Consider the following 26,230-nt stretch of genomic DNA (forward strand, 5'->3'; position numbering starts at 1 on the left):
ATTGAAAGTCAGCTTTATGTGAGTAATTTCCTTCGTTCTTTTGAAGACTTTTATGGATTCCAGAGGGAGACAATTCCTACTGCGAACTAAGTTTTTTCCTACATCCTTGCCACCTGACCACGTATCACCTACCACACTATAATCCCTAATTTTATGGCTACTTTGCTTGAAGCCTGTGAACATAGTAGTGTTACAGGGGAAAATACTATGGTATGAGAGGTGCGTCTTTCATATTTGTAGATTGGAGATTTATCAAATTCCTTTCAGTACTGATAGTTGTTCTAACAGTTAAGTCTGCTTTTTCTAATGAATATCCATTATTCCCATCTTTTTACTAATGGCCTTTCCATACATTTTCTTTTCGCTTTTGTGAAATTTATGGAATTATTTTAATTTGTACAGCTGATTCTGCAAACAATGATAATCTGAACACACCCCCAAACACCCTGTGCTAAATTTAGTTTCATGATGAGCAAGTAAAATTCACATGTTCTTTATTTGTCCATATAATACACCATTTTTTTTTTTAAAGTTTTAAAATTAGATAAAAGCATATTAAATGGCAGGTGTATGAAGTTCTTCAGAAACAATGCCAGAACAAAAAATTGAATTACAAAATGTTAAAAAATATGTAGGTACATTTGAACTTAACATTCCACTAACACATAATGTTACAGATATTGTCTAATGAAAAATAATTGTGCCACTTACCTATTTTTGCTGTTTCTAGGAACTTTTTATTCTGTACATAGGACGATTCTGTACAAAATATGAAGTCTACATTTTTATTACTTATTACCATAAAACAAGGTACAATGTATGTACAATATTAAAATGAAGCCATACTAAAGCCACACTAAAAAGACACTTGTAATATTACTTTTGACATTCCTGATGTACAGGTGTAATTTTGGAAAACGGGGGAAGGTGTCAGACACAGAACTTTACGAAGAACAACAGTCACCAAAATTCTACTTTAATTTTTCTTTTTATTTTGGACGTATTAGTTTTAGAATGGTTTAGTACAGGATTATAAGAAGTATATAAATATTGATAATAAACACACTAAACCATTAGTGGTGATAGATTTTGGCATATTGCCAAAGTAAATGTTCAGTGGCCCAAAACTTCAAATATGAATTTATGGTGAACTTTAAGCCTTTAAAAATACCATAATATTTCCCTTTTTGGTGAATGTTTATCTTCAATAAAGAACAGAGATAAAATCTAGACAGTGAAAGATGTTCTTATACGTTGAGCATCACACAATCAATCAAACATTGATATACAGGGTCTTTTTTTCCCCTCGGGTAACATAAGAATAATTCCTTTCAGCAACCTCTTGCACATACATACTGAACACCCAAAATCAAAGGTAACTGATAATCTACCAGCTAAAGATGGAAGTTCAAACAATGGTATATCAAAATACATAGACATTGCTTTACACAATTAAAAAAGCACCCTTTTTCCCTCAAAAGGAGAAGGCATCTTTAAACTGTTTTAATATAGTTTATCCTAATGGTAAAGCATATTCTTTTTCAAGTTTTACAGGAAATGTTCTCAGACACAGTGGACATTCCACTTAAAGGTTGGGCTGGTCTTTAAATTTAGTTGTTGTAAGCCAATATTTACCACCCACAATTTTCTTCCAATAGACAACGTAACAAATATTGGAAATCGAATGTTAAATGCAACCAACAAACAGCCCGCACTACATCTGCACAAGGTTACTATGAATGTCTGCTTTGCGCAAAATTTTTTTTAAATGGATGCAGGAGACGTTATACTTCCTTAAAAAGTAAAACAAAACTATTTTTAAAGAAGCCACGTTTTCATCTCTTTATGCATAAGACATTAAACATTAAGTTATATCATGTTACTGCCAGAGACAAAAGAAACTAATCACCCATTTAGAATAGCAGAACACATTTCAAACAGCTTGTAAGCAGGATAAGTAAGTCAAAATACTGGCCACCCTGAGAGAAATCAAATATTGAAGACAAAGCACTATATTTTTAAAGAGATTTTCCTCCCGTGCTTTTCCATCTACAACAAAAAGCTCATTACATGCAAGTAATCTTGTGGAATATATAGCAGCATTTGAAGATCATCAGCAACTCAGATGCATTTTCAGTTCACTTGTGAGGTGTATTTGCAGCACATGTGCTCTTTACAACAACAACAAAAAAATATTTTCACGGTAAAATTATGGTCATTATCTCCTCAGCTCTTAGACTCATTTAAAAAGAAGCAGAATGGAATTCAAGGGTCTGTTCTTTTTCTTATTTTAATAAGCTTGTGATTTTGTGTTTCCTGAAAGGTTATATTCATCTTTCAGATAAAAACTGATGCAACCGAAATCACGCATAATATCTGCCACAGAATATTGAACTCCTAGAGCCCAAGAAAAATGCTGAGTATTAAAAGCTCAGATAAGGGAGAAAACAGTGAAAAAGTATTTTACTGACTTGAAAAAACTTAAAATGAAATTTTATATTCAGTCTATTCCCAGTCATAGTAAACAAATTTTCATTTTAGGAAAAATTCTTCTACCAGTTCATATCTGGAATACTGGTGTCGTATTATACACTAAAAACTGGAAAATATGGCTTTAAATATACATAAAGTATTAGGACATGGTATATATATATCTTTATCCTAAGTAAAGGAGAAATAAATTTACAGAATTCTTAGAAAGGAATGATGATTGAGGATTGTCATGAAAGTTACCAGTTTGTAAGCCATGTTTTATAATACGAAAGAATAACTGTATTTTCAAAACTGCTGGTATATTACAAGACAGCAATAATGTGGAAACAACTGTAAAGTTGAGAAATCCTAGAAAAAGTTTAATACTTATATTTGACATAATTTTACTTCTGAAAACACACATTTATCATTAGTACCAACTATTGGTCATTCACTTATTTAGACAGAAAGAGTTTATAGAATGCTCTTCTCAAATATGACTATAAAAACTGCATGTTATCAGCTAGCTGGTACTATGATAACACCTCCAGGAAATCGTGTCCACTTGATTATAGTCAACCCAATATTCTGCATACGGAATTGGGTAATTTACCATTGTTTGAACGACTAATCTTGAGCTGCATACTCTATTAAGTTATTGCCTACAGAACTGGGTTGAAGAAAGCTTTGACTTTGTGTGTAACTGATTGGTATGGCACAAAAAAGTAAGTTCTACTGTAGAACTGAGTCCAGAAAAAACACTTTTCCTCCAAAATAATATTTCACTGTAATAGTTTAATGCCCGTCATGTGATATTAATTCATCAGCTCTGCAATGTGATTCCAAGGCTTTCATGGTATAGATATCCTGAGGCCCCCAACCCCACCACCTATTGAAGGTCAGCTTTATGTGAGTAATTTCCTTCGTTCTTTTGAAGACTTTTATGGATTCCAGAGGGAGACAATTCCTACTGCGAACTAAGTTTTTTCCTACATCCTTGCCACCTGACCACGTATCACCTACCACACTATAATCCCTAATTTTATGGCTACTTTGCTTGAAGCCTGTGAACATAGTAGTGTTACAGGGGAAAATACTATGGTATGAGAGGTGCGTCTTTCATATTTGTAGATTGGAGATTTATCAAATTCCTTTCAGTACTGATAGTTGTTCTAACAGTTAAGTCTGCTTTTTCTAATGAATATCCATTATTCCCATCTTTTTACTAATGGCCTTTCCATACATTTTCTTTTCGCTTTTGTGAAATTTATGGAATTATTTTAATTTGTACAGCTGATTCTGCAAACAATGATAATCTGAACACACCCCCAAACACCCTGTGCTAAATTTAGTTTCATGATGAGCAAGTAAAATTCACATGTTCTTTATTTGTCCATATAATACACCATTTTTTTTTTTAAAGTTTTAAAATTAGATAAAAGCATATTAAATGGCAGGTGTATGAAGTTCTTCAGAAACAATGCCAGAACAAAAAATTGAATTACAAAATGTTAAAAAATATGTAGGTACATTTGAACTTAACATTCCACTAACACATAATGTTACAGATATTGTCTAATGAAAAATAATTGTGCCACTTACCTATTTTTGCTGTTTCTAGGAACTTTTTATTCTGTACATAGGACGATTCTGTACAAAATATGAAGTCTACATTTTTATTACTTATTACCATAAAACAAGGTACAATGTATGTACAATATTAAAATGAAGCCATACTAAAGCCACACTAAAAAGACACTTGTAATATTACTTTTGACATTCCTGATGTACAGGTGTAATTTTGGAAAACGGGGGAAGGTGTCAGACACAGAACTTTACGAAGAACAACAGTCACCAAAATTCTACTTTAATTTTTCTTTTTATTTTGGACGTATTAGTTTTAGAATGGTTTAGTACAGGATTATAAGAAGTATATAAATATTGATAATAAACACACTAAACCATTAGTGGTGATAGATTTTGGCATATTGCCAAAGTAAATGTTCAGTGGCCCAAAACTTCAAATATGAATTTATGGTGAACTTTAAGCCTTTAAAAATACCATAATATTTCCCTTTTTGGTGAATGTTTATCTTCAATAAAGAACAGAGATAAAATCTAGACAGTGAAAGATGTTCTTATACGTTGAGCATCACACAATCAATCAAACATTGATATACAGGGTCTTTTTTTCCCCTCGGGTAACATAAGAATAATTCCTTTCAGCAACCTCTTGCACATACATACTGAACACCCAAAATCAAAGGTAACTGATAATCTACCAGCTAAAGATGGAAGTTCAAACAATGGTATATCAAAATACATAGACATTGCTTTACACAATTAAAAAAGCACCCTTTTTCCCTCAAAAGGAGAAGGCATCTTTAAACTGTTTTAATATAGTTTATCCTAATGGTAAAGCATATTCTTTTTCAAGTTTTACAGGAAATGTTCTCAGACACAGTGGACATTCCACTTAAAGGTTGGGCTGGTCTTTAAATTTAGTTGTTGTAAGCCAATATTTACCACCCACAATTTTCTTCCAATAGACAACGTAACAAATATTGGAAATCGAATGTTAAATGCAACCAACAAACAGCCCGCACTACATCTGCACAAGGTTACTATGAATGTCTGCTTTGCGCAAAATTTTTTTTAAATGGATGCAGGAGACGTTATACTTCCTTAAAAAGTAAAACAAAACTATTTTTAAAGAAGCCACGTTTTCATCTCTTTATGCATAAGACATTAAACATTAAGTTATATCATGTTACTGCCAGAGACAAAAGAAACTAATCACCCATTTAGAATAGCAGAACACATTTCAAACAGCTTGTAAGCAGGATAAGTAAGTCAAAATACTGGCCACCCTGAGAGAAATCAAATATTGAAGACAAAGCACTATATTTTTAAAGAGATTTTCCTCCCGTGCTTTTCCATCTACAACAAAAAGCTCATTACATGCAAGTAATCTTGTGGAATATATAGCAGCATTTGAAGATCATCAGCAACTCAGATGCATTTTCAGTTCACTTGTGAGGTGTATTTGCAGCACATGTGCTCTTTACAACAACAACAAAAAAATATTTTCACGGTAAAATTATGGTCATTATCTCCTCAGCTCTTAGACTCATTTAAAAAGAAGCAGAATGGAATTCAAGGGTCTGTTCTTTTTCTTATTTTAATAAGCTTGTGATTTTGTGTTTCCTGAAAGGTTATATTCATCTTTCAGATAAAAACTGATGCAACCGAAATCACGCATAATATCTGCCACAGAATATTGAACTCCTAGAGCCCAAGAAAAATGCTGAGTATTAAAAGCTCAGATAAGGGAGAAAACAGTGAAAAAGTATTTTACTGACTTGAAAAAACTTAAAATGAAATTTTATATTCAGTCTATTCCCAGTCATAGTAAACAAATTTTCATTTTAGGAAAAATTCTTCTACCAGTTCATATCTGGAATACTGGTGTCGTATTATACACTAAAAACTGGAAAATATGGCTTTAAATATACATAAAGTATTAGGACATGGTATATATATATCTTTATCCTAAGTAAAGGAGAAATAAATTTACAGAATTCTTAGAAAGGAATGATGATTGAGGATTGTCATGAAAGTTACCAGTTTGTAAGCCATGTTTTATAATACGAAAGAATAACTGTATTTTCAAAACTGCTGGTATATTACAAGACAGCAATAATGTGGAAACAACTGTAAAGTTGAGAAATCCTAGAAAAAGTTTAATACTTATATTTGACATAATTTTACTTCTGAAAACACACATTTATCATTAGTACCAACTATTGGTCATTCACTTATTTAGACAGAAAGAGTTTATAGAATGCTCTTCTCAAATATGACTATAAAAACTGCATGTTATCAGCTAGCTGGTACTATGATAACACCTCCAGGAAATCGTGTCCACTTGATTATAGTCAACCCAATATTCTGCATACGGAATTGGGTAATTTACCATTGTTTGAACGACTAATCTTGAGCTGCATACTCTATTAAGTTATTGCCTACAGAACTGGGTTGAAGAAAGCTTTGACTTTGTGTGTAACTGATTGGTATGGCACAAAAAAGTAAGTTCTACTGTAGAACTGAGTCCAGAAAAAACACTTTTCCTCCAAAATAATATTTCACTGTAATAGTTTAATGCCCGTCATGTGATATTAATTCATCAGCTCTGCAATGTGATTCCAAGGCTTTCATGGTATAGATATCCTGAGGCAGTTCTGACTTGCGTCGCACAAGAGGACGATCTTTTTTCTGATCTTTCTGTGCCTGAAATAGAAATAGAACAAAGTTGGCCAAAAATATTAATTACTGAACAATTACTTAAAAATTATTTCTTGCACGTCAGTATGTTCACTTATGGGAAAAGAAATAAAAAACATAAGGGAAAAAGTTTATCCTTTCTCCTCTTTACCCCACCAGCTACTCAGTTTCAAGTCTCAAAACCATTTTTTTTTGCTAAGAGGAAAAATTAGAAACAACTAACAAATTCTAAGCTATCAGCAATCATGATGTTACTACCATGATTATCACTTGGTAACATTTTAAAAAAATAAAATTATCACCTATCTTCTCACTTATTTTTCATTTGTCTCTACATGCAAGATAAATGATCGTAAGTTTTTTCCATGCTTCTAATTACTTGCACTATTCACATATCTGAAAATTTAAGGTTCTGCTGTATTATTTTACTGATGCTCTCTCAAAACCAGACACTATCCCTATCAGAGTATCTTGAAACAATATAATGGTGTCTTTCTATAGTCCCCATGTCTGTCTCACCTACCCTAATTTGCCTGTTAGATCAATGATGTTTATTCATGTTCTTCTATAAAAAAAGTCCTTATAAAAACCGATTGCCTTTTACTTAGCTATTGATTTACTAGCATGTTCAAAAAGTTAGTAAGTCATGGTGGTCAAGTTTTATTTGTAGCAAAGAGTATCCACTAAAAATGCTCACATAGTCTGGCATAGAAAAAAATTCCCGGTCTACTTTCCTCAGTCATTCCATCACCTCTTCAGTATGGGCATTCTGCTACATTGCTAACCTCTGGCGTAAACCTTACTTTCACTGAAACTGCATAGAACTTTACATAGTTCCTCACTTCTGAAGTTTTATTTAAAAAATAAACTAAGCTGTCATTTTGACTTGCCTTTGTTTTTTTAATTGATAACTGTAATACCTCTTGTTTTAGCATCAATTTCTGATGGTACGTAGCAAGGGATACATAACTGTCTTTCCAGTATCCTCTCAAAGACCGATGCAAGAATGCTACCTAGCTTTCTCTCTGCAATACCCTAATCCTTAATCAACCCTTCTCCTGCCTGGTGACCCAGACTTATCAATCCTCTTGCAAGCTTTATACCTCTCACAGATTTCTATAAGTTTTTCTAATAATATGAATTCTTGTTTCAATCCGTTCTATTAGCTCTGCTAGGACAGGACCTTTATCTTTGAAAAACAGGCTTATAACCTTCTAATCATCTCATTTACCTCTTGCACACTTTCTGAGCAAGGAAAAGCAGGAAAGCATGCACTCGGGAGAGATGGCTAAAGAATGCTCAAGCAGTCCCAACCCAAGTTTCAGAATTTTATTTAGTTTACAATTTGTTTCTTTTCCATTAGTGTCACTTTTTAATCCCCACCCCTTCTAACAATTGGGGCGGGGGGGAAGGGGGAAATCAAGCTCATCCATAGGAATGTGATGCACTCATTTTCCAGCTGGAACGTTATCAATGAAGCTGTGTATAGCCCCAACATTATAGCTCTTGAAGCTGAATTCTTGAAGTTGAATTCTTTGTAGAAAAGAAGGTAAGACCTAGGTAGAGTCCTTGGTTTTAGTTTGGTCTGCCATTACTATTTGTGCATTTTATACTGTATAATACTGGCCCAAATCCCCAAACACTTCCAGCAGCTGGGCCTGGGAACTTTGTACTTAACTGCTTGTCCCATCTACTAGTATATAGTCATACTTTGGCTGCTTTTTTCCTAGAACTAATGTTAGAGCACTCAGAGTTAGGAGGTATGAGTTTTAATTCCCTCTGGCCAGGATGGAAAGTGAACCAAGGTCTCATAAATCTTGAGAAAATGGCTACGCGCTAAGAAATAGCATAGCAGTACTCGTTTTTTTTCAATAATCTTGTATGTACCTTTCTCCACCAGAACTGGTTCTAGGCTCTGGAGCTAGTGAAAGGAGGCCCCTCTCCCCATCACGTGGCCCTGGCTAAGCTATCCAAGGTCTGAAGAAAGGCAGAGGTTTAGAAACTTTAATAAGCCCAGTGCTCCTCACTGACTAGCTCTAACCAGCATTCCCATGCAGGGGAATGCTACCCTCATTCATTGCCCTGAATAAGCATGTAATTCAGCCACCAAGATTTACATGTAATGCACAGGGTTCCACTCCAGAGATAAGTGTTTAAAAAGCAGCAATCACCAAGCATGTCTTGGAGGCATTCCAGCATTTCTTTTGATTTCAACCTTCATCCAAAATGCCATAGTAGAAATAATAAATAAAATATAATCTTGCAGGATAATGACACTGGAATTTTAAGAAAGTAACGTAGGAGGTTAGGTTGACCATATGCTTATTTTTATCAAATTTCTGTTTGATACGTTGGTTCAAATTAACAGACTTTACCTCCGATCTCAACCAGTTTTTCAGCTCCAGATCATTTCTGTGGTCTTAAACTTTGCTGGATTTAGAGATATTCATATTACTGATATTCCTACCAGACACCTTAGTGATGGTAGTGCTCCCTGGCACCTCTCTATTTTCCATCAGCTCCAAGTTTAAATGTCTAGTCTGAATGTCAGGATTCTGGTTCCACTTAAGTTAAAGATACCTGAAGATCACTAAGCATTAGCTAAAGATGAAAAGACTGGAATGACCTTGAGAGTCTTTGCCCTGCAGTAGGTAATGGAACATGACAGATGGTGGACTGAGGAAGAAGATCCATGAGTGGGCAAGACAAATGCACACTTTACACATTTTTTCAAAACATAGTAGCTTTAGTCACTAAGAAGGCTCTGAATAACAAACAAACAAAAGTGTCATTGCTAGAATCTGACTATATTTTATACAAGTTTTCCTTATGAAAAACCAAAACTGTTATATAGAGAAGAGAATAGAACATGATGTGGTAGATTTTAGCCATATTTTTAACTATCCTTAAAGCGTAATCATTGTTCCCATCACGACACAAAAAGCTATTTCTAAGTGAAAAGAAAATGAAAGTTTCTGTAGAAGAAACGTCAAAAGAGACCACACAGCAGATTCACAGGCATTAGAAATACAACACCGTATTCCTGGCTGCTACAGTATCACTTAAAAGTAGCAGCTCTAATGATGGTTATTACTCTAGGATAAATTGTTACAGGGCTGAAAATATAACCCAAGTTTATGTCTAGGATTAACAGTAATTTAAAAAAGGTAATTAATAATTTAGAGTACTTTGTTATCTTCACATGGCTTTACCTGACAAGCCTCTTCTTTCATTGTCTTTTTCAGCATCTGCAAATCTTCAATTAAAGGTCCATCTGTTTCCATTGCAACAGGACTGTTCAGCAAACTCGTGTCACTATATGTTGGGTACTAATAAAACGCAAAGTGTTAAAATAATCATTCTTAGTAGTAATACCTAAATACTAAGAGTGTATTTGAGCATTTGAATGCTATGATTAGTTATTTGAGATTAGCTTCAATATCTTATGCTTCCAGGCATCAAGTTAATAAATTTTAAAATGGAACTCCAACACTTCCACTTGGCAGAAGTGTCCTGTTGAAAAATACAGTCAGAATACAAAAAATATGCTTTGATTATCTGAGACTGAATTTTAAAATATTCAGATTTTGCCAGTACTGAATGTCTACTTTGGCAATCATTTATCTGAAACTTTATTAATACATTGTCTAGTGATTTGTGAACAGTGTAGCAACCCAAACACAATGATTTTACTTTCTGGTGCAATTTTGTGTTGGAAGAGAAAATACACTGTTAAAAGGTCAAATATGGTTAATATACATTTAAAATAATTTCAAAACAAAATACTAAACTTTTTTGTCTTGAGAAAGTAAAACAGCCATAAAAGTCTTTTGGAAATAAAAAACATCTTGTAGAAACACTTGCATAGTATCTAAAGCTTACTGTAGAGCAATCTCAACATTTTAAATTCGATTTTAATTCAGATGAGGTGTATGTGGTCTTGAAATCAAAACTCATTTACGAACGCACACACACACTTTTTCATCCATTTTTCCTCATAAATATTTTAGTATCTGAGAGTACCAATAACTTAATGCAGATGAGACAAAACAGAAAAAAACTGACAGCAAGGATTTAACAAATATAATTGTCATGATCTAAAATCTTAAAATGTATTCTTATGTCATGCAGAGTCAGGAATAGCTCTGAACAACAAGAATTGTCAGTAATTAGACAAATTAAAAAGTTAATAGGAATTCCAGGGGAAAAAACCAACAACTTAGAAATCCATTATAAAGAGTGCTAAAAGCATTTATAACCTTAGGTCAATGCAGTCGAGCACTCAGTATTCAAATTAATAATTTTTATTTTAAATTGCTTCCAATTATTAGCTCTCTTCAAGCATACTATGCAGAACATACTGTATACAGGTTGTGTTAACCCGTTTCAGAAAATGTACACAGTTACAAAAAATTACTTGAAAGAAAAGGAAATTTACACTGTAGAACTCTAAATTTTACTACTACAAGTCAATCCCCTTATTGCAGACATGCAATAGTTCATCATTTGTGATAGCAAATGACCACGTATATCAAGTACTCTTCAAGCAAGGCTTCTGTATGGCTTATTGGATTAGAAGAAAGTCAATTGCTGCTTTCATATGAATGGTTCTTTTTTGATTAATTTAACCAATCTGTTGTCAACTGACATTTTGTTTAATTTTAACAAATTTTATTTGAGCAGTTTAGTAATTGTTCCCTGAGAAACGCCACAAGAGGAAGAAGAATGTATGAAATTCCTTCTTCTTAGAAAAAAAGATGACCCCATACTTTCTGTTTTAAAATAGCACTGAGATCATAGTGTCCCACTTCCCACTTATAGACTACCGTTACTCCATCTTTCACCGCTTTAAACTCAGCTAGATGATGTTGGAAAGATACAGTACAGTAAGTTTCTTGCTGCACTATAGAAAAATTCTGGCTGCGAAGTAACCAAAATGTTTGGGGGTTTTTTGGCCATAGCAGCAATCAGTATGATTGAGATAAAGGAAAACTGGCAGCATTCCCCAAGCAAATTAAGTAGGGGGAAAAAACAACCCCAAGCCAAACCATGCCCTTCTCCCATAATTTCAAAATATAACTAATAGTCTAAAGGACCTTTGTTTCTTTATCAAAATTTCAGTTACATCGAGCAATGCCTGACAGGATGTTTTCCTGTTAATAAGAACCTGAGGTGCAGGTTCACCAGAAGACCGGCCCAATGCAAGTATGAGAACAAATGCAGCAGACAAGAACGTACAATATTACTTTAATCCATTTGACACAGAGGAGAACTGACCAGTCATAACTCACAGTTTGCAGAAAGATCTCTTTTGTAATATATTGTTTGCAAAACAGCTTTTCAAGAGAAACCAATTATGGCATCTCTATATTTTCCATTATTTTGCACAATAACTTTTCAAACCACAATACAGTATATCTCCTATTATAAGAAAAGGAAAAAGTACTTCATATCATACTTTTCAGAAACCTTTTTTTAAAAAAAAGAATTACTTGCACAAGAGAAAGGTTACAAATTTTAAAAGTACTTTTATTGTATATCTTTCATAATACAATTAGTGAAATTGTTTTATTTCCATGATCAGTCAGACCTGTTTCCCCCACTGATATTTAACAAAACTAAAGTACTTAAACATGAACATGTTAATCTTTTCTAAATACCTGGGGATTTGATTTGGCTAGATTTTCTATTTTAACCCATGCTTCTTCCCGTTCCTTCAATTTTAGCTTCTCTCTGGAAAAAAAAAAAAATTAGAAGCAAAAATGGCAACAGAAGCTTGGTGAATCTTGCATCACAACTTGCATACTTTCCTAAACATGAAGAAATTCACTAGAAGAATTCAACAGAATAAATTATTTAGCTATGCATGTTTCAGCCTACTGCCTAAAATACCACTTACTGTTGACAAGGTAATTTGCATCATATCAATACCCCATGATCGCAAAGCAACATTAAAAGGTAAAAAAATTGTATTTTCTCATGAAAGCAACAAACTGGCTGATACCAGTTTATCTTTAATAACTGCACATTGTTAAGAGTTACAATTAAAACAGAAAGAAGTCTTGATCTATGTTGAAAGTGTGTTTGCTTTAACTTTGTAATACTCAAATTCTATATTGAAACATAAGAAACTAATATCTGACCATAAAAAAGGGCAGAGATTCTGTCAGCCCAATGGTTTCAGGTAATGGTTTAAAGGAAAAGGGCCAGAGGCTCTTGAATTGAACACTAACAGAGAAGTACCCGACAAAAACACACTCATTCAACGGAGTCACCAGCCAAGAGGGATGACGTGAGATGCTTTTTTTTTTTTTTTTTAATTAAAGTAGGAAAGGTTTGTTTCCATATGCCTAATGTAATTCCAAATGGTAAAATCTAGGTTTTTTTTCCTTTCTTCCTTACAGATAAACAACTTATTGCAGAGACTAGAACAAACACCTGTCTTTGAAAGGTGGTAGAGTTTAAGAGGGCTTTGAGCTTAAGGGTGCTAAAAATGCTCTCAGGCTTCAATGCATAGAGCAGATGATCCAAATGTAAAAAAAAAAAAGAAAAAAAAGAAAAAAGGGCAGTTATATTCAGGCATATACACAATTTGCCTCCAACTGTCAATTAAGTTAAGTTTGGGCTGGGGTGGAAGAACTCTGTAACCACCCCCTTTTTTAAGTTCTTGTGTGGTATGGGATTTTTGGGGGGTTTGTTTTGTTATTACGTCACTCAGCACTCTGTCTGCCTTAGTTCACACTCAAAACGCCACGCAACAAAACCCCAAAAAACAGAGAAGAAAAGATTGCTTTCTCATGTAAAAGGGATTCCACTTATTTGCTATGAGGGAAGAGAGACTTACATAGTCTTTTTTTAAAAAGCAAATGTTCACATTTTGTTATCTATAAACACACACATCTCTTAAAAATTTGTTACACCCACAAGCTCATTTCTACTTAAATTGTAATAAGGAACTTCAAAACTTGGACAAATCAATCTACATTAAGAATTTGTACTACTTCCAGTATATTGGTTTAAAATAGGTGTTTAATTTGAACCACTACTTGAAGGAATCGCTGTTCACTTTGAAACTAAAAATAAAATTCAAATCCAGGTATTTTCAGTACCTATTTTCTAACTACACTCCCCAGCCCCTTAAATGAGAGCCAAACTATTAATAGTTTTGACTTCTTGATCTCACTTTAGCAGGCTTTATAATATACTGAATATACAAAAATTATGTCTATTTAACAAAATCGGAAATAGAGGAACAGAAGATAAGTGACTTTATGATCATAACAGTTATCTGCATTTTTGGGCATAAACCAGAAAAATTCTAGCTTCCAAATCCCTGCTCTGTTCACTGGTCTATGCAAGAATATACTAAACTCAGCAGGATTCTTCTGGCAAATAATGTATGAACGCTCTGTATTACAACAGAGTAACAACTTTATTTTGGGTAATTTTTAGACAAACATGCATATGTGCTCACTCACAATGCAGGGCTGAAAAATACTGGAAAAGTGTTTTGGGAAGAACTGAGTGACAACATGAAAGAAAACAACACTGGGTAAATAAAGCATGTTAAAATAAACACAGGATGTAAACTAAACTGTTTAACAGATCTTTTACACTGGGCTCCGCAGTTAGCAGTGTCCCTCTCAAACAAAATTAATTTTTAGGAAGATGGTGACCCCCAGCAGTATTAGGCCAGAGATTACATGAAGCATCCTATTCTTAAGAAGATTTTACAGTTCATATATTACAAGAAGTTTCACCAAGTCAATTCTGAGATTGTTGTACTGTAATCAAATGGGCACAACTTCCCACTAAAGAGACAGTAGTTTTTTCAGAGCTAAAGCACTCTGAATAAATTATTTAAGAACAGACAGACACACTGACATGAAAACTTACTTCAGTTTTTCTGCTTTAAATTGCTGTGTGCAGTCATCGAACAGTTTTTGGTTCATCTCCATGAAGAGTTTCAGAGCATTGTATATCAAGCCATGTATTGTCCTAGAAGTAAAACAACTGGTTGAAACCCAGAGTACTTTAAACTTTGAAATCTATTTTTTCTGGTCAACAGTAGCCAATAGCCTACGCAACTGGAAAATCTCATCATTTCAGAATAAGTGGAAACAAAACTAATTAGTGGAAGTTTCAGTTTACCCTCAAAAGGGTAATTAATTACCTAAAATTACCAACTTTGAATGCAGTTTTCCTACTCTATAGTACTACTTGTCACTTACACTTTTGATATTTGAACTTTATTTTTAATACTACGTATATCAATACAGAACTAGTTTTGAAATTTAGTAGTCGACACTAATCAAACTAGGGTTATTAGAGAAAAAGCAAGATGACATTAAACATCTTGATATAAGTAACTTACTGGCAACTGACAAATTCAAGAAAAAAAACATTAGTGATTAAAAGGAGCCTAGAAAAGACACCATTCATTTTGAAAACTGCCACACAGCAAAAGCACTCACTTCAACACAATTATGCCAGGACTCTTTAGAAGTGTTAGAAAAGTGAAGTGGAAAACATCAGAAAAATTAAACAAAAATAATCTGCTTTATGAAGCGCTTTTACAGAGTAATTTACAGTTCCAGTCTGTAATCTATTGCTGATCATTAAATCCAAAAAGCAATCAGTTAAGTGATTACTTTGTATCGTACATGTGAGTTACAAGTAAGAGTGCAGCTGTCCTGGGTAGCATGACTTCTGCTCAGAATAAAATGAATGCATGGCCTTGAAAGCCAGAAAAAACAACCGACAGCAATCCACATTTATTATGTACAGTTGCATCACTGAATCAGAATTTTATTAATGAGTACATTATTTGTTACTGCTTACATCCAGTGACAGTAACCAATCACTTTAAGATCACTTTATCTTCCATTTCTTTTCCTGTGTTTAGTGGCAGATTGATTACACATTCTTGGCCAACCCATCAGCAGTCCTCAATCCATGGCCAGTTAGACTGTGATACTTCCATCAGCCCAGCAGTTGCACAATAGCTCAAACAAAGAGGCACTTTACAATGGAACAGCTGCAGAAAGGAGCTGACCAGGACTGTTTTTATGCGTAAGTACTATGTTATTGTGGGGAAAAAAGTGAAAATAGTCAATGGAGAAAGAAGAGAAAACAATAAACAAAAAGAAAAAAAAAAGGAAAGGAAAAAATGACCTGATCTACAACATATTCCACTAGAATGCAGAAGAAATGCAAATCAGCAAAGACGTTAGAGATCAGAAATCAAAGTTAGTCTTTAGAAGTATCTGAACTACAGATTAATGCCAGATTTGCTACTTTATTAATAAAAATACGTAATGGATTAGATGCACTAAAACACTGTTTCTTGTTTAATGAAAAAAGGAAAAACTATCTTCCTCAATTCTTAATATTTACTAAAAATTTTGACAACAGTAGTATCCTCCTTATCCAGCAACTTCAATGTCACAGAATAAACAGCTCAACGTACTGTTAAAACTAGCAACCCAAAGAACTGAACCACTTTTAAGCCTAAAACTAGACATAAATGAAGTAGCAGAATTTTATTTGTGCAAGTGTTTCTTACTTGTTCCAATGTGTCTTTGAATTCCGGTACAAGGATGGAAACATGATGGGTAAAATTTTTGCTGCATTGTCACTAATTAAACTCATAATATATTCATTATTCCAGTAGTATAATGCTCGCTCCGCAACCTAAGATGACATGAAAAAAGGAACACTTCTTCAGACAATCTCTTAAAGACCAAGTAATTGAAACATTTGGCAAATAAAAGGGAAAGGTAAGAAAAGTTACAACTTAGATTTGGATTTTTCTACTGCAAATGGGAGTCATGGACCTGATGGAGAGCTGGAAAAATTGCTTTTTCCTTGATAGGGACACGATTCGAACTATAACCTATGAACTCTGAAATTCAAGCAAAGAAACGTTTTCCCAAAGAAAGAGTATTTGTAGAACTCTATTACAAGCAGTGAAATACAGACACGATGTACCGAAGGGGTTCAGGTACTTCTGAAAACAGCGAGCTTTTAAGCTTTTATGTTAAGCGTTACACTGAAGTGAATCACCCAATACGAATGCACATACCACACTCCTGAAAAGAAACAATAAAGCTAACATTTGGAACCCTAAAATTTGACACAGAATTGAAGACTTCTTTTTGCAACAAATAAAATTCATTACGGTGAATAATAGTAGGTAATACCATTAACAAGTCTGCTTTATAAAAATCCTCATATTATTGTACATTCAGTAAATACAGACCTGAAAGTGTGGACTGGACACACATTTGGCTAGCTGTCTGAAAAGAGGCTCCATAACTTTTACAAATTCAGATGGTTCAATAACATCTAAAATTTCTTCTAGTTCATTTAAAAACATGACTTCTTTTGGACTGTGAGTCTTTGGCCAGTATTTCAGCAGTGCCATTACAACCTGTAGAGACAAAGTGAACATAATCTTCATGATAATTTGACTTTACCTTGCACTAAATTGTATCTCATTAAGAAGTCTGATATTTTAAACAGAACACAAAACTCAGATTTCTTGTCCCATGTGACAGCAGTGATCAGATATGGTTCAGTGTCACAGAATAAAAACACTTCTTCAGAAAACAAAGTTATACACTTAAAAGACATGTTCAAAAATAATCATCAAAAGACTAGAGAAAGTAACCTGACATCTAACTTAACATGATCATCAAAAATCAAAGTGCAAATTTGCTACTATACTATGGGGAAAATTATCTGCCACTTAAGCGATAGCAGCTTTCAATCTCTAATTTCTTGGAGGTGTACTCCAAAGCTCAAGAAATTAAGTTCTGCCATTATATTTTAAGAAAAGATTTACTATAAATACCCGAATTGGCAGGTGACTGACTACTCTAGGCATGTTGCTCTTAAACGTTGAGTTTTATTTAATTGACTATATTACTATAATCACAGTCTGAACTTTCTTTATGATTATTAAATTTCTTACCCAGCTTGCCGAAGTAGTTTTTGCTTAGCAAACCATGAACACTCAAAAGATAGGTGGGAGGAAGGGGGTGAGGGGAGAGGAAGTGGGGAGACAACTAAGGGATCCATAAAAATGTGACACAAAAGGAAGTCACCTGCCAGTTGGCTCACAACTCTTCAGAAAGAGTCTACACATCTGTGGGAAATGTTTCTCAAGTCTAATTGAAAAACAAACTCTCTCATCTATTGACTATGTAAGTAGAAGAATTTAAGTCTGAAAAGTGATACTAGTTTAGCAGTTAAATATATTTAGACATTGTATTTATTAGTGGAGTTATCAATTACGTCATAATTTATTCAATAATCTTCAAAAACACACAAAGTTATATTGAAGGAATAACGACTCTTGTGCTGTTAGCAATTTCTGATTTAAGGAAAATGCAAGTAGACCCTAATGTTTGTTATGAAAGGATGATGATTTTTTCCCAAAGATGTCAGTTTTCAAACCGAAGTGTAAGATTTAAAATTTTTTAAGGTTTTGCTTTTTTTTAATATAAAAACTGTTTTCCATCTGTGGCAATTTGGTGCCAAAAAATATTCAAACAGGAAGACATTTTCCTTCAAAGGATATTTAAACCATGTTAAGTATTTAAAAATGACTGGCATAGCACTCAATCTTAAATTCAGATATTTTTGATGAGTAATTAATACAACCTTGAATATGTATGTTTATAAATGCTTTTGTTTTGTGGTTAAAGATTAAAAAGCCACATAAAGAACAAAAATATGACAGTGTCTGTCTAGTCCTAGATGTAGAACTGGACAACACCCCCCCAAACAGTACAGACTTCTTGAAAAACTCTTTTAAAATAAAGTTTATATTTATAGCAGTCCAGCTTTTTTATTTAAAAACTACAAGCAATATGTAATATCATCACTGACAAGATAACTCAATAAGAAATCAGTGCATCTTTCATGTATGTATTATTTAACCATGAAAACGGACACTATGTCCTCAATGAAGCCTTGGGAAATTTATGCAGATTTTTTTAATAAGATGTCAGAAAGTCTCGTATGACCATTATAAGGGGAAACAAAGAGTCTTATTTTGTAACGACCAGAAGTTTTGAAGGGGAACTTAATACTTCGGTGATGCATGTGCTAAGTTTTTAAAGAATGTTGTAATCATGTACTAATTTGGGATCAAAAAGGGAAACAGACTTGGATGCGTTTTAGTTCAGATTTGTACTAGGAAATATGTAACATCCTAGCTGATATCTGGAAGAAAGCTAAGATTTCAAGATCTCATATAGCACGAATGACAGAATGTCTTGAGATTTGATGTCTTAACAAATATTAAAAGCTCCAAGTAGAAGAGAGTTCTTGCTCAGCTGCATACTTCATTTGTTTCAAGAATCCCAGTTTCCATTTTACAATGGAAATGGTTATAATCTAATAATGTGCACCCCTGTTAGTAGCAATCATTTTACTGATTGCTACCTAGTGATTAAACATGTTAGTTCTTCCCTACTTAATATTGGGTGTAACGACACAAAACACTATATACTATCGAGGACAATTAAAGTATTCATCTATGCAATTATGGGCACCCAGACCAAAGTCTGGTTTTGTCTATGGTCCAAACTTGGTAGACATGAACAGGATCTGACTCAAAAGCCCTGCATCAGTAGGTAGCTCCGTGTACCAGAAATCTGTGTTCCATCACAACATCAGTCTCTCAACAGAGCACAGCTCAGGAAAGCTAGTATCTGACTACACCGCTTCTGGATCAACCATCTCATATCCAGTCAGCCAGAACGAAATCAGCAGAATAAACTCTGGTCTGTTTGTAAGAGGTATGCTCTTAATGTTGTTTTAATTCATTTTGGACATTCCAAACAACTGTTGGAAAAACTGAATTTGATAGATCAAAATGGTGAAATATTCAACTCTTCCTAACAAAAACAATTACATATCAATACTTTGTTCCCAAAACCTCCTTAAACAGTCTACAGATGAAAGAGATGTTAATATTCCAAAATATATAATAATAGCAAGATAAACTTACTGGTTCTGTAAGCGTGCTGTCCTTTTCTAAAAATTGAACTACACAGTACGCCAGCTACAGTAAAAAAAAAAATTTTTTTATTAATGCTTACTGTGAAACTGAACACACTTTGAAATCACTAGCATAAGTGGGGAACAACACTGAATTCAAATAAAAGCACAACACTTTTTCTGTAATTTTACAAAAATTATTTGGCAGACAATTTAAACAACAAAAGGGTAAATACGCGTTACCAATTTTTCCCAACACTCCCAAGTCTGTCCTCACCTTTTTCTGGGTTATAATATAGACAAACACATAATTCGTTATTTTCTTTTTAGACCTAGTACTTTGCATTTCAGCACACTTCATCTTTTCAAATAGGATTTAAAAATTACAATCTTGTCCTCTAAAGTGCTTTCCACTCGCTAACATTTTGGTGTCCCATGCTGATTTAATAAGTATTTTCTATTTCATAACCTAAGTTAGTTAAAAATGCATTGAACAGTTGTAAATCTTAGGATTTTCTATATATGAGAACTAATGGTAACTATGCATATCAATGTAAAGCTGATGCACGCTGAGGCTGAATTACAGTATTTACCAACTTCAATTCTGAAAATGAGATTCTGTATCTGTGCCTAAACGGTGAACTATTACATCCCTTTCACTCGATAGGCCGATAGTCCCAAAGTAAACGGGAGGATCGCTGCACACCTCATGAACTGTTTAACCATTTTTCTAATGTCTCTCCATTTATGGAAGTTCAGCTGATGAGCCCAATTTCTTTCCTGGTTTTGATGATTGCTACCAAGAATGTCCCCAGGTAATGTGAGGAATGTACAAAGATTATTACATCTAGTGTTCTCCACTATTCTAAAGTAAATTTGAATTTAATATAGAAATTAGCTTCTTCATGTATATCTGGATTTGGCAGCAAATCCTTCTGAATACCTGCCACTGTTTTGATGTGAATTTTTGTGGTTTTACTCTGGTGTTTCACACACTAAGCTCACTTGACGTGCCTCCCCATTTCATTCAGTAGGACATGTAAGAGAGGCATCCCTATGTCACTGTCTTCTTTTTACTGATAGTAATGAGGAATGCAAATCACCTGAAGGTTTTGGAGAATTAGCTTGTGAAGTAAGGGGAATAGATGAAGACCAATCTGTCTCAGGCAGGTAGAAGAAAAGGTGGCGATCACAAATGTCTGCACTACTTGAGAGAAAGGTCTGACTGGCCACACCCCAACAGGTTTTGTTCACAGCATTAGGAAAAAAGGGAAAAAAATCTTTTGAAATGGGAGCCACTCTAGCCTACTATGTCAACAGGAACTGATGTGAGCCCCAGTAGGCAAGATAGAAAGCAAATGCTTATAAGCATCTCTAATTGCTGGAGAATTGTAATTATACAAATGGTGTTCTTAAAAATACAAGTTGTTAGTAATTTTATTTGAAGAAATGGTACTTAAAACTTGGAGAACTTGAACTTACATAAAAAATGTTGAACTTTCAAATTATAAAAACAAAGCTGTGTAACAACCTCTCACGGAGAAAATTTCAGCATGTCACAATAATACCGTGCTTTTTCTAACATTGTATGATTTCCCACTCCCCTAGGAATTCCGAATGGAACTAGAACTCAGCACAGAAAACATACAGCTGGTTTAAAAGCACGATACAACTCAGATGTCCCCTTTTTGTCTGTGTACTTCTAAAAAGATCTATTGAATTAAATAATGAAGTCCTAGTAAATGCCCAATTCCTTTCAAAACATCAACAGTTGTAAGGAACTGAATTCAGCTGAAATTCTCCATGTAGTTTAGAAAATGCTGTTTATAGATGACATTCATTAAAACCATACTTTTCTGCAATTTATGCATGTCTAAACATTACAGACAAGAACAAGATAAACAAAAAATTCTGTATGTGGATAAATATCAAGAATTCTCACATTAGTCAACTACTTCATGTGTTTCATCTATAAACACTACAGTGCTTTTAAAAAAGGTATTTATTTATACATACACATATATATATTTTTTTTCCTCAACAAGTGAAGCATTATAGGTACATATATTAAATAATTTCCCCAAGGCCACTTAGCAGGGAAATGTTGGAGCTTAGAACAGAATCCATGTCAGAATGACCAGACTCCCCCTCACCTCTCTAGGCAAACTTACTTTAACACTAGTATGAAAAGAGCCGAACAAAACCTACCTGTGGATGGTAGACACTGAGTGATTTCACTTTGTGCAATGGTAACAAAACCTTCAATAGGAATATTTTGTGCTCTTCTTTTAATGGTAAGGCAAATCCATTAATTATGCTGCCAGGGAAAGAAATTTAAAAATAAAAATCACTAATTATGTAATATCTGCACTACTGTAGAGGACCTTGTTTTCATCGCATGTCTTTCTGTAATCTCCTGGAGAACATGATGCAACAGAAAAATTTACAAATTAAGCATGCTATTTAATTTTTGATCCAGATCTCTAAAGATTACAAACTAATAGTCAAATCAACCTCTGCCCATCCCTCACCCAAGTCTTTCACAGGTCCCAAATTCATCTTTCAAGCAACATATATGACTATACCTGCACTTCAGATTCCAACCTTCACTATGAACTATTTACTATCATCAAAATTTTGAATACATATTTCTCCCAGCTTCTTCATGGAATTAAAGAATGAACCAGAGACTGGATGTAGAAGAGATCAATCCAAGACAGCAGATAGTCAAAACATAACTTCTGCTAAAATATTACTATTTCTGCAAGACCCTAGCATATAACCTAACAGCATCTCAACACATGACATCCCAGTTCCAGGTGAGTGCAGATGTGGCTCAATACTGGGCCAATGGCACCTTTACCTAAAAACACAGTACTAGAACATTGTTTTGTGTTCACTCACTTTACTAGCATTAACATCAGTTAAAACATCCAGAATCCTATTGCCCATTTACTATTTTAAATCCTATTTTATTCATTCTAATGCTTTTCTCTTCACTAATAAGGACAGAAGGCACCCAGGCAAAAGGAACCTGCCAAACTCATCTTAAAAAAACACATTAAAAAAAAATCAGTTACATATATTTCAAATCTCAGAAATCAGATGATGTCCCAGAATTAAAGCTTGCTAAATAACACCTGCTGACCCTTGCTGCGCATGCTTAAAATAATTTTCACTAGTAATGACTGCACAACTATTCTGAGGATACGAGGTTATTCCTCCTGAAGTCTCAGTGCATAATATCAAAACCCCATTTCTCCATTAACATTTCTATGGTGTTCTTGCCACAACTTCCACATACTCGACAAATATACATTAACTTCATTCAAAAAAAGAAGTTTCTCCAAGATGTTTTACGGGTTGTTAACCACAAAGAGGAGCAGAATTGTAGGGCAAGTTTGGCCTCGATTGAGTGTGAAGAAATTCTTCAATCCTGTCACGAGATGATTGTCAGAAAAAACATAACCACAGTATTAGTTCCTACTCAAAGTGTTCATTTGTCCAGTATTATATAGCACTTAGCAAAGGCAAAGAATGAAATCCAGTACTGCAGCATGAAATTCAACTCCTCTTTACTTCTGACAAGTCAAAACCCAGGAACCCAACTGAAAACTGTTACTCATATGAAGCTCTCTGTCAACAACAAGCTGTGTGGAACTCCTTAATGGATTGGAAGAATAACCAATACAGAACAGTTACAGCTTGGAAGCCTCATTTAGCTACTAGAAATTTTGATTTGGAAGCCTGAGGAAAAAAAATACTTAACTTTTAAATTTGTAACACTTAAAGCTAACCTAACAAAACCATGAATGAAAAAGCTGGTGACTTAACTAACAGTTTTGAAGATTTAGCTCCCTATGCTAGTATTTAAGCTTTACAGAGTCTTCAGTATATCTTGATGAGTATTACTTGATTACAGTATGTTGAAGTAATGACGGATATGTAACTCCTTTATTCATTAAACATTTCATTGAAAATTAAATAACTATTCTGGGCAGACATGTAGACCTAGAAAATTTTAAAACACCTTTCTAATTTCAACAGCATTCTGGGCTGCATTAGGAACAGCACTGCCAGCAGGTTGAAGGAGGTGATCCTTCACCTCTGCTCAGCCCTGGTGAGACACATCTGGAGTGCTGGGTCCAGTTCTGGGCTCCCCAGGACAAGAAGGATGTGGATGTACTGGAAGGAGTCCAGCAAAGTGCCACGAAGATAATGAAGGGGCTGGAGCATCTGACATACAAAGAAAGGCTGAGAGAGCTGTTTAGCCTGGGGAAGAGAAGGCTCAGGGGGATCTTACCCATGTGTACAAATACCTGAAGGGATGGTGTGAAGAAGACAAAGTCAGACTATTCTCAGTGGTGCCCAGTGAAAAGGGCAAGAGACAATGGGCACAAATTGAAACACAGGAAATTTCATTCAAACATAAGGAAAAAACCTTTCTATTGTGAGCGTGATCAAACATGGGAACCCATTGCCCAGGGAGGTCGTGGAGTCTCCATCTTTGGAGATATCCAAAGCCCAACAAGACACAACCCTCAGCAACCTGCTCTCGCTGACCTGTTATTTTTATATGCAAAAATATGGAAACACCATAAAGTAAACCTAACTAAGCTTTTAAAGAGTATTAATGTATAAAAAACAAAAGTTTGCACATGGATTAATCAGTTGATAAAAAAACCACACTAGTTTTGACAAGGCTATCAGCTTTAAGTTGTAAAATTTTAGTTTCAAGGGCTTTCAGATGCATCACTGAAATTTGCTATATAATGGGCTTAACAAAAGAAGGTTTCTGAAGTTTCATAACCTATGCTTCCTTTGTTTACCTGCTATGCATTTAGTGATGTTAGAAGAATTTCTGAATAAATTTCAACTAATTACATGTTATTTGTAGTTGCTTTACAACTAATATTAATTACAAGGATCCTAAGCTAGAAAATAAGACTTTAAAAATAAGATTTAAAAAATTGTCACATCCCAAAATGTTGCCACAGGGTTCAAGTTTTTGCTGTGTTTCTGCAATCTTACACAAAATTTATTCTCCTTGTTACAGCTTTGCCACATGATATGAAGCTATTTTAATCTTGTCTCAAAGCAATCTGCAATCCCCAACTTGATTTTTAAAGTCTCCTCTGAAGACCAAGCAAGTTTAAGTAAATAAAACCTACAACTTACCTTCCCAGTATTTCCAGTAATTCTGCTATGCCATTGTGATGTTCTGTTTCATAAATAAACCTAAATAAATGAAAAGTTTTACTCAGTTACTGCTGAAGAGAGATACAACTCTAACACCAAGATCCCCATCCAACATTACAGGTAGCCTTGACCTCCCAGGTTTTAGTCACTCGGTAAAAAGAAAACACAAGCACATAGTGGAAAAGAAACTTGGTGGAAACATAAATCAATAGCACATTAAGCTGCTTTCAATGTTCACACTTGCTTGCTCTTTTCTCCCACGTTTAACAAAGCAGCATGCACTTGAGATTTTTCCAAAATCATATTCTATGCCACTTTAATAATGCAAAACTGAACACAGCAAACAATGCTTTAAATATTAAAATAACACAAGAGCATCTGGCATAATCAAATGCCATGACTCAACCTTCTATAGCACATGCAAGCACAAGGTGTTCAAACAGTTACTACTTATGGATCTAAAAAGCTCTTTAGCATTACAGACTTCTGTGCATACAAAAGGCTCTGTAATAAACAGAGGAAGTAAAATTTTTCTCAATTTTCTTTTGACAGAGCACTGTAATTTACTAGGCAACCACCTTTCCACCCTTCTTCCCAATTGCCTGAGTGTAAATTTATTGAGAAAGTTCTATGCACAACTTCAGATATTTTGCAAATAGTTATAAAAAATTACACTTAGGAGAAAATAATTCCACTCATCAGAAAATATGTTTTCTATTTGAAAATTTGTTATAGACTGACATATTAACAGCTACTTTTAATCCAGAATATTTGATGTGACTGGCTTTTTCTCCTTAAAGACCCTTTGCATATAATTTAGGACAACAATTCCAAGCAAAACTAAAGACAATGATACAAAAAGCTTTGGACTGAATTAATAGGAACATACCAATTTAATAATTTTTATAAAAATATGTTTTAAATTAGAAAAATATAAGATTAATGTACTATCGGGACAGAATTCATGCAATTCTGGTCAGTGACTAAAAGACAAATAAAGACCACACATTTCTTAGGTAAGCACAGTAACAAGCTGATGACTTGCAGGAAAAAATATAAGAAAAAGAAAGATTTTGAAAAATTCTACACATACTTTAAAAGCTTATCATGCACAATCCACTAATTCAAGACAGAAGTTGAAACAACTTTCCTCCCTGGCGCTCATGTCCAGGAACACTAGTTTACATTTGGATGCAAAATATTTCAACTTCTAGCTCCTAAGTATTATACAACTAAGTGAGGTTTTCTGTAATTTTTTTTTCCC

At 34.1% G+C, this 26,230-nt stretch overlaps 1 protein-coding gene across 2 annotated transcripts in view; it reads right to left on the reverse strand.

The window, feature by feature from the left end:
* Nucleotides 1–3,843: 3,843 nt before the first annotated feature.
* PPP2R5C (protein phosphatase 2, regulatory subunit B', gamma) overlaps nucleotides 3,844–26,230 on the reverse strand; it is a 55,880-nt gene continuing 33,493 nt past the window's right edge. For both annotated transcript variants that reach the window (XM_009328020.1, XM_009328028.1), the window contains 9 exons: nucleotides 24,946–25,005; nucleotides 21,976–22,084; nucleotides 19,778–19,831; nucleotides 17,018–17,188; nucleotides 16,322–16,449; nucleotides 14,653–14,754; nucleotides 12,417–12,489; nucleotides 9,969–10,085; nucleotides 3,844–6,762 (listed from right to left, as the gene is read on the reverse strand). In XM_009328020.1, the coding sequence (XP_009326295.1) occupies nucleotides 6,631–6,762; nucleotides 9,969–10,085; nucleotides 12,417–12,489; nucleotides 14,653–14,754; nucleotides 16,322–16,449; nucleotides 17,018–17,188; nucleotides 19,778–19,831; nucleotides 21,976–22,084; nucleotides 24,946–25,005 (946 nt within the window). In that variant the 3' untranslated portion in view covers nucleotides 3,844–6,630. The remainder of the gene's footprint in view (nucleotides 6,763–9,968; nucleotides 10,086–12,416; nucleotides 12,490–14,652; nucleotides 14,755–16,321; nucleotides 16,450–17,017; nucleotides 17,189–19,777; nucleotides 19,832–21,975; nucleotides 22,085–24,945; nucleotides 25,006–26,230) is intronic.

This window comes from Pygoscelis adeliae, unplaced genomic scaffold (assembly GCF_000699105.1).
Source record: "Pygoscelis adeliae isolate BGI_AS28 unplaced genomic scaffold, ASM69910v1 Scaffold130, whole genome shotgun sequence".
Classification (NCBI taxonomy): Eukaryota; Metazoa; Chordata; class Aves; order Sphenisciformes; family Spheniscidae; genus Pygoscelis; species Pygoscelis adeliae.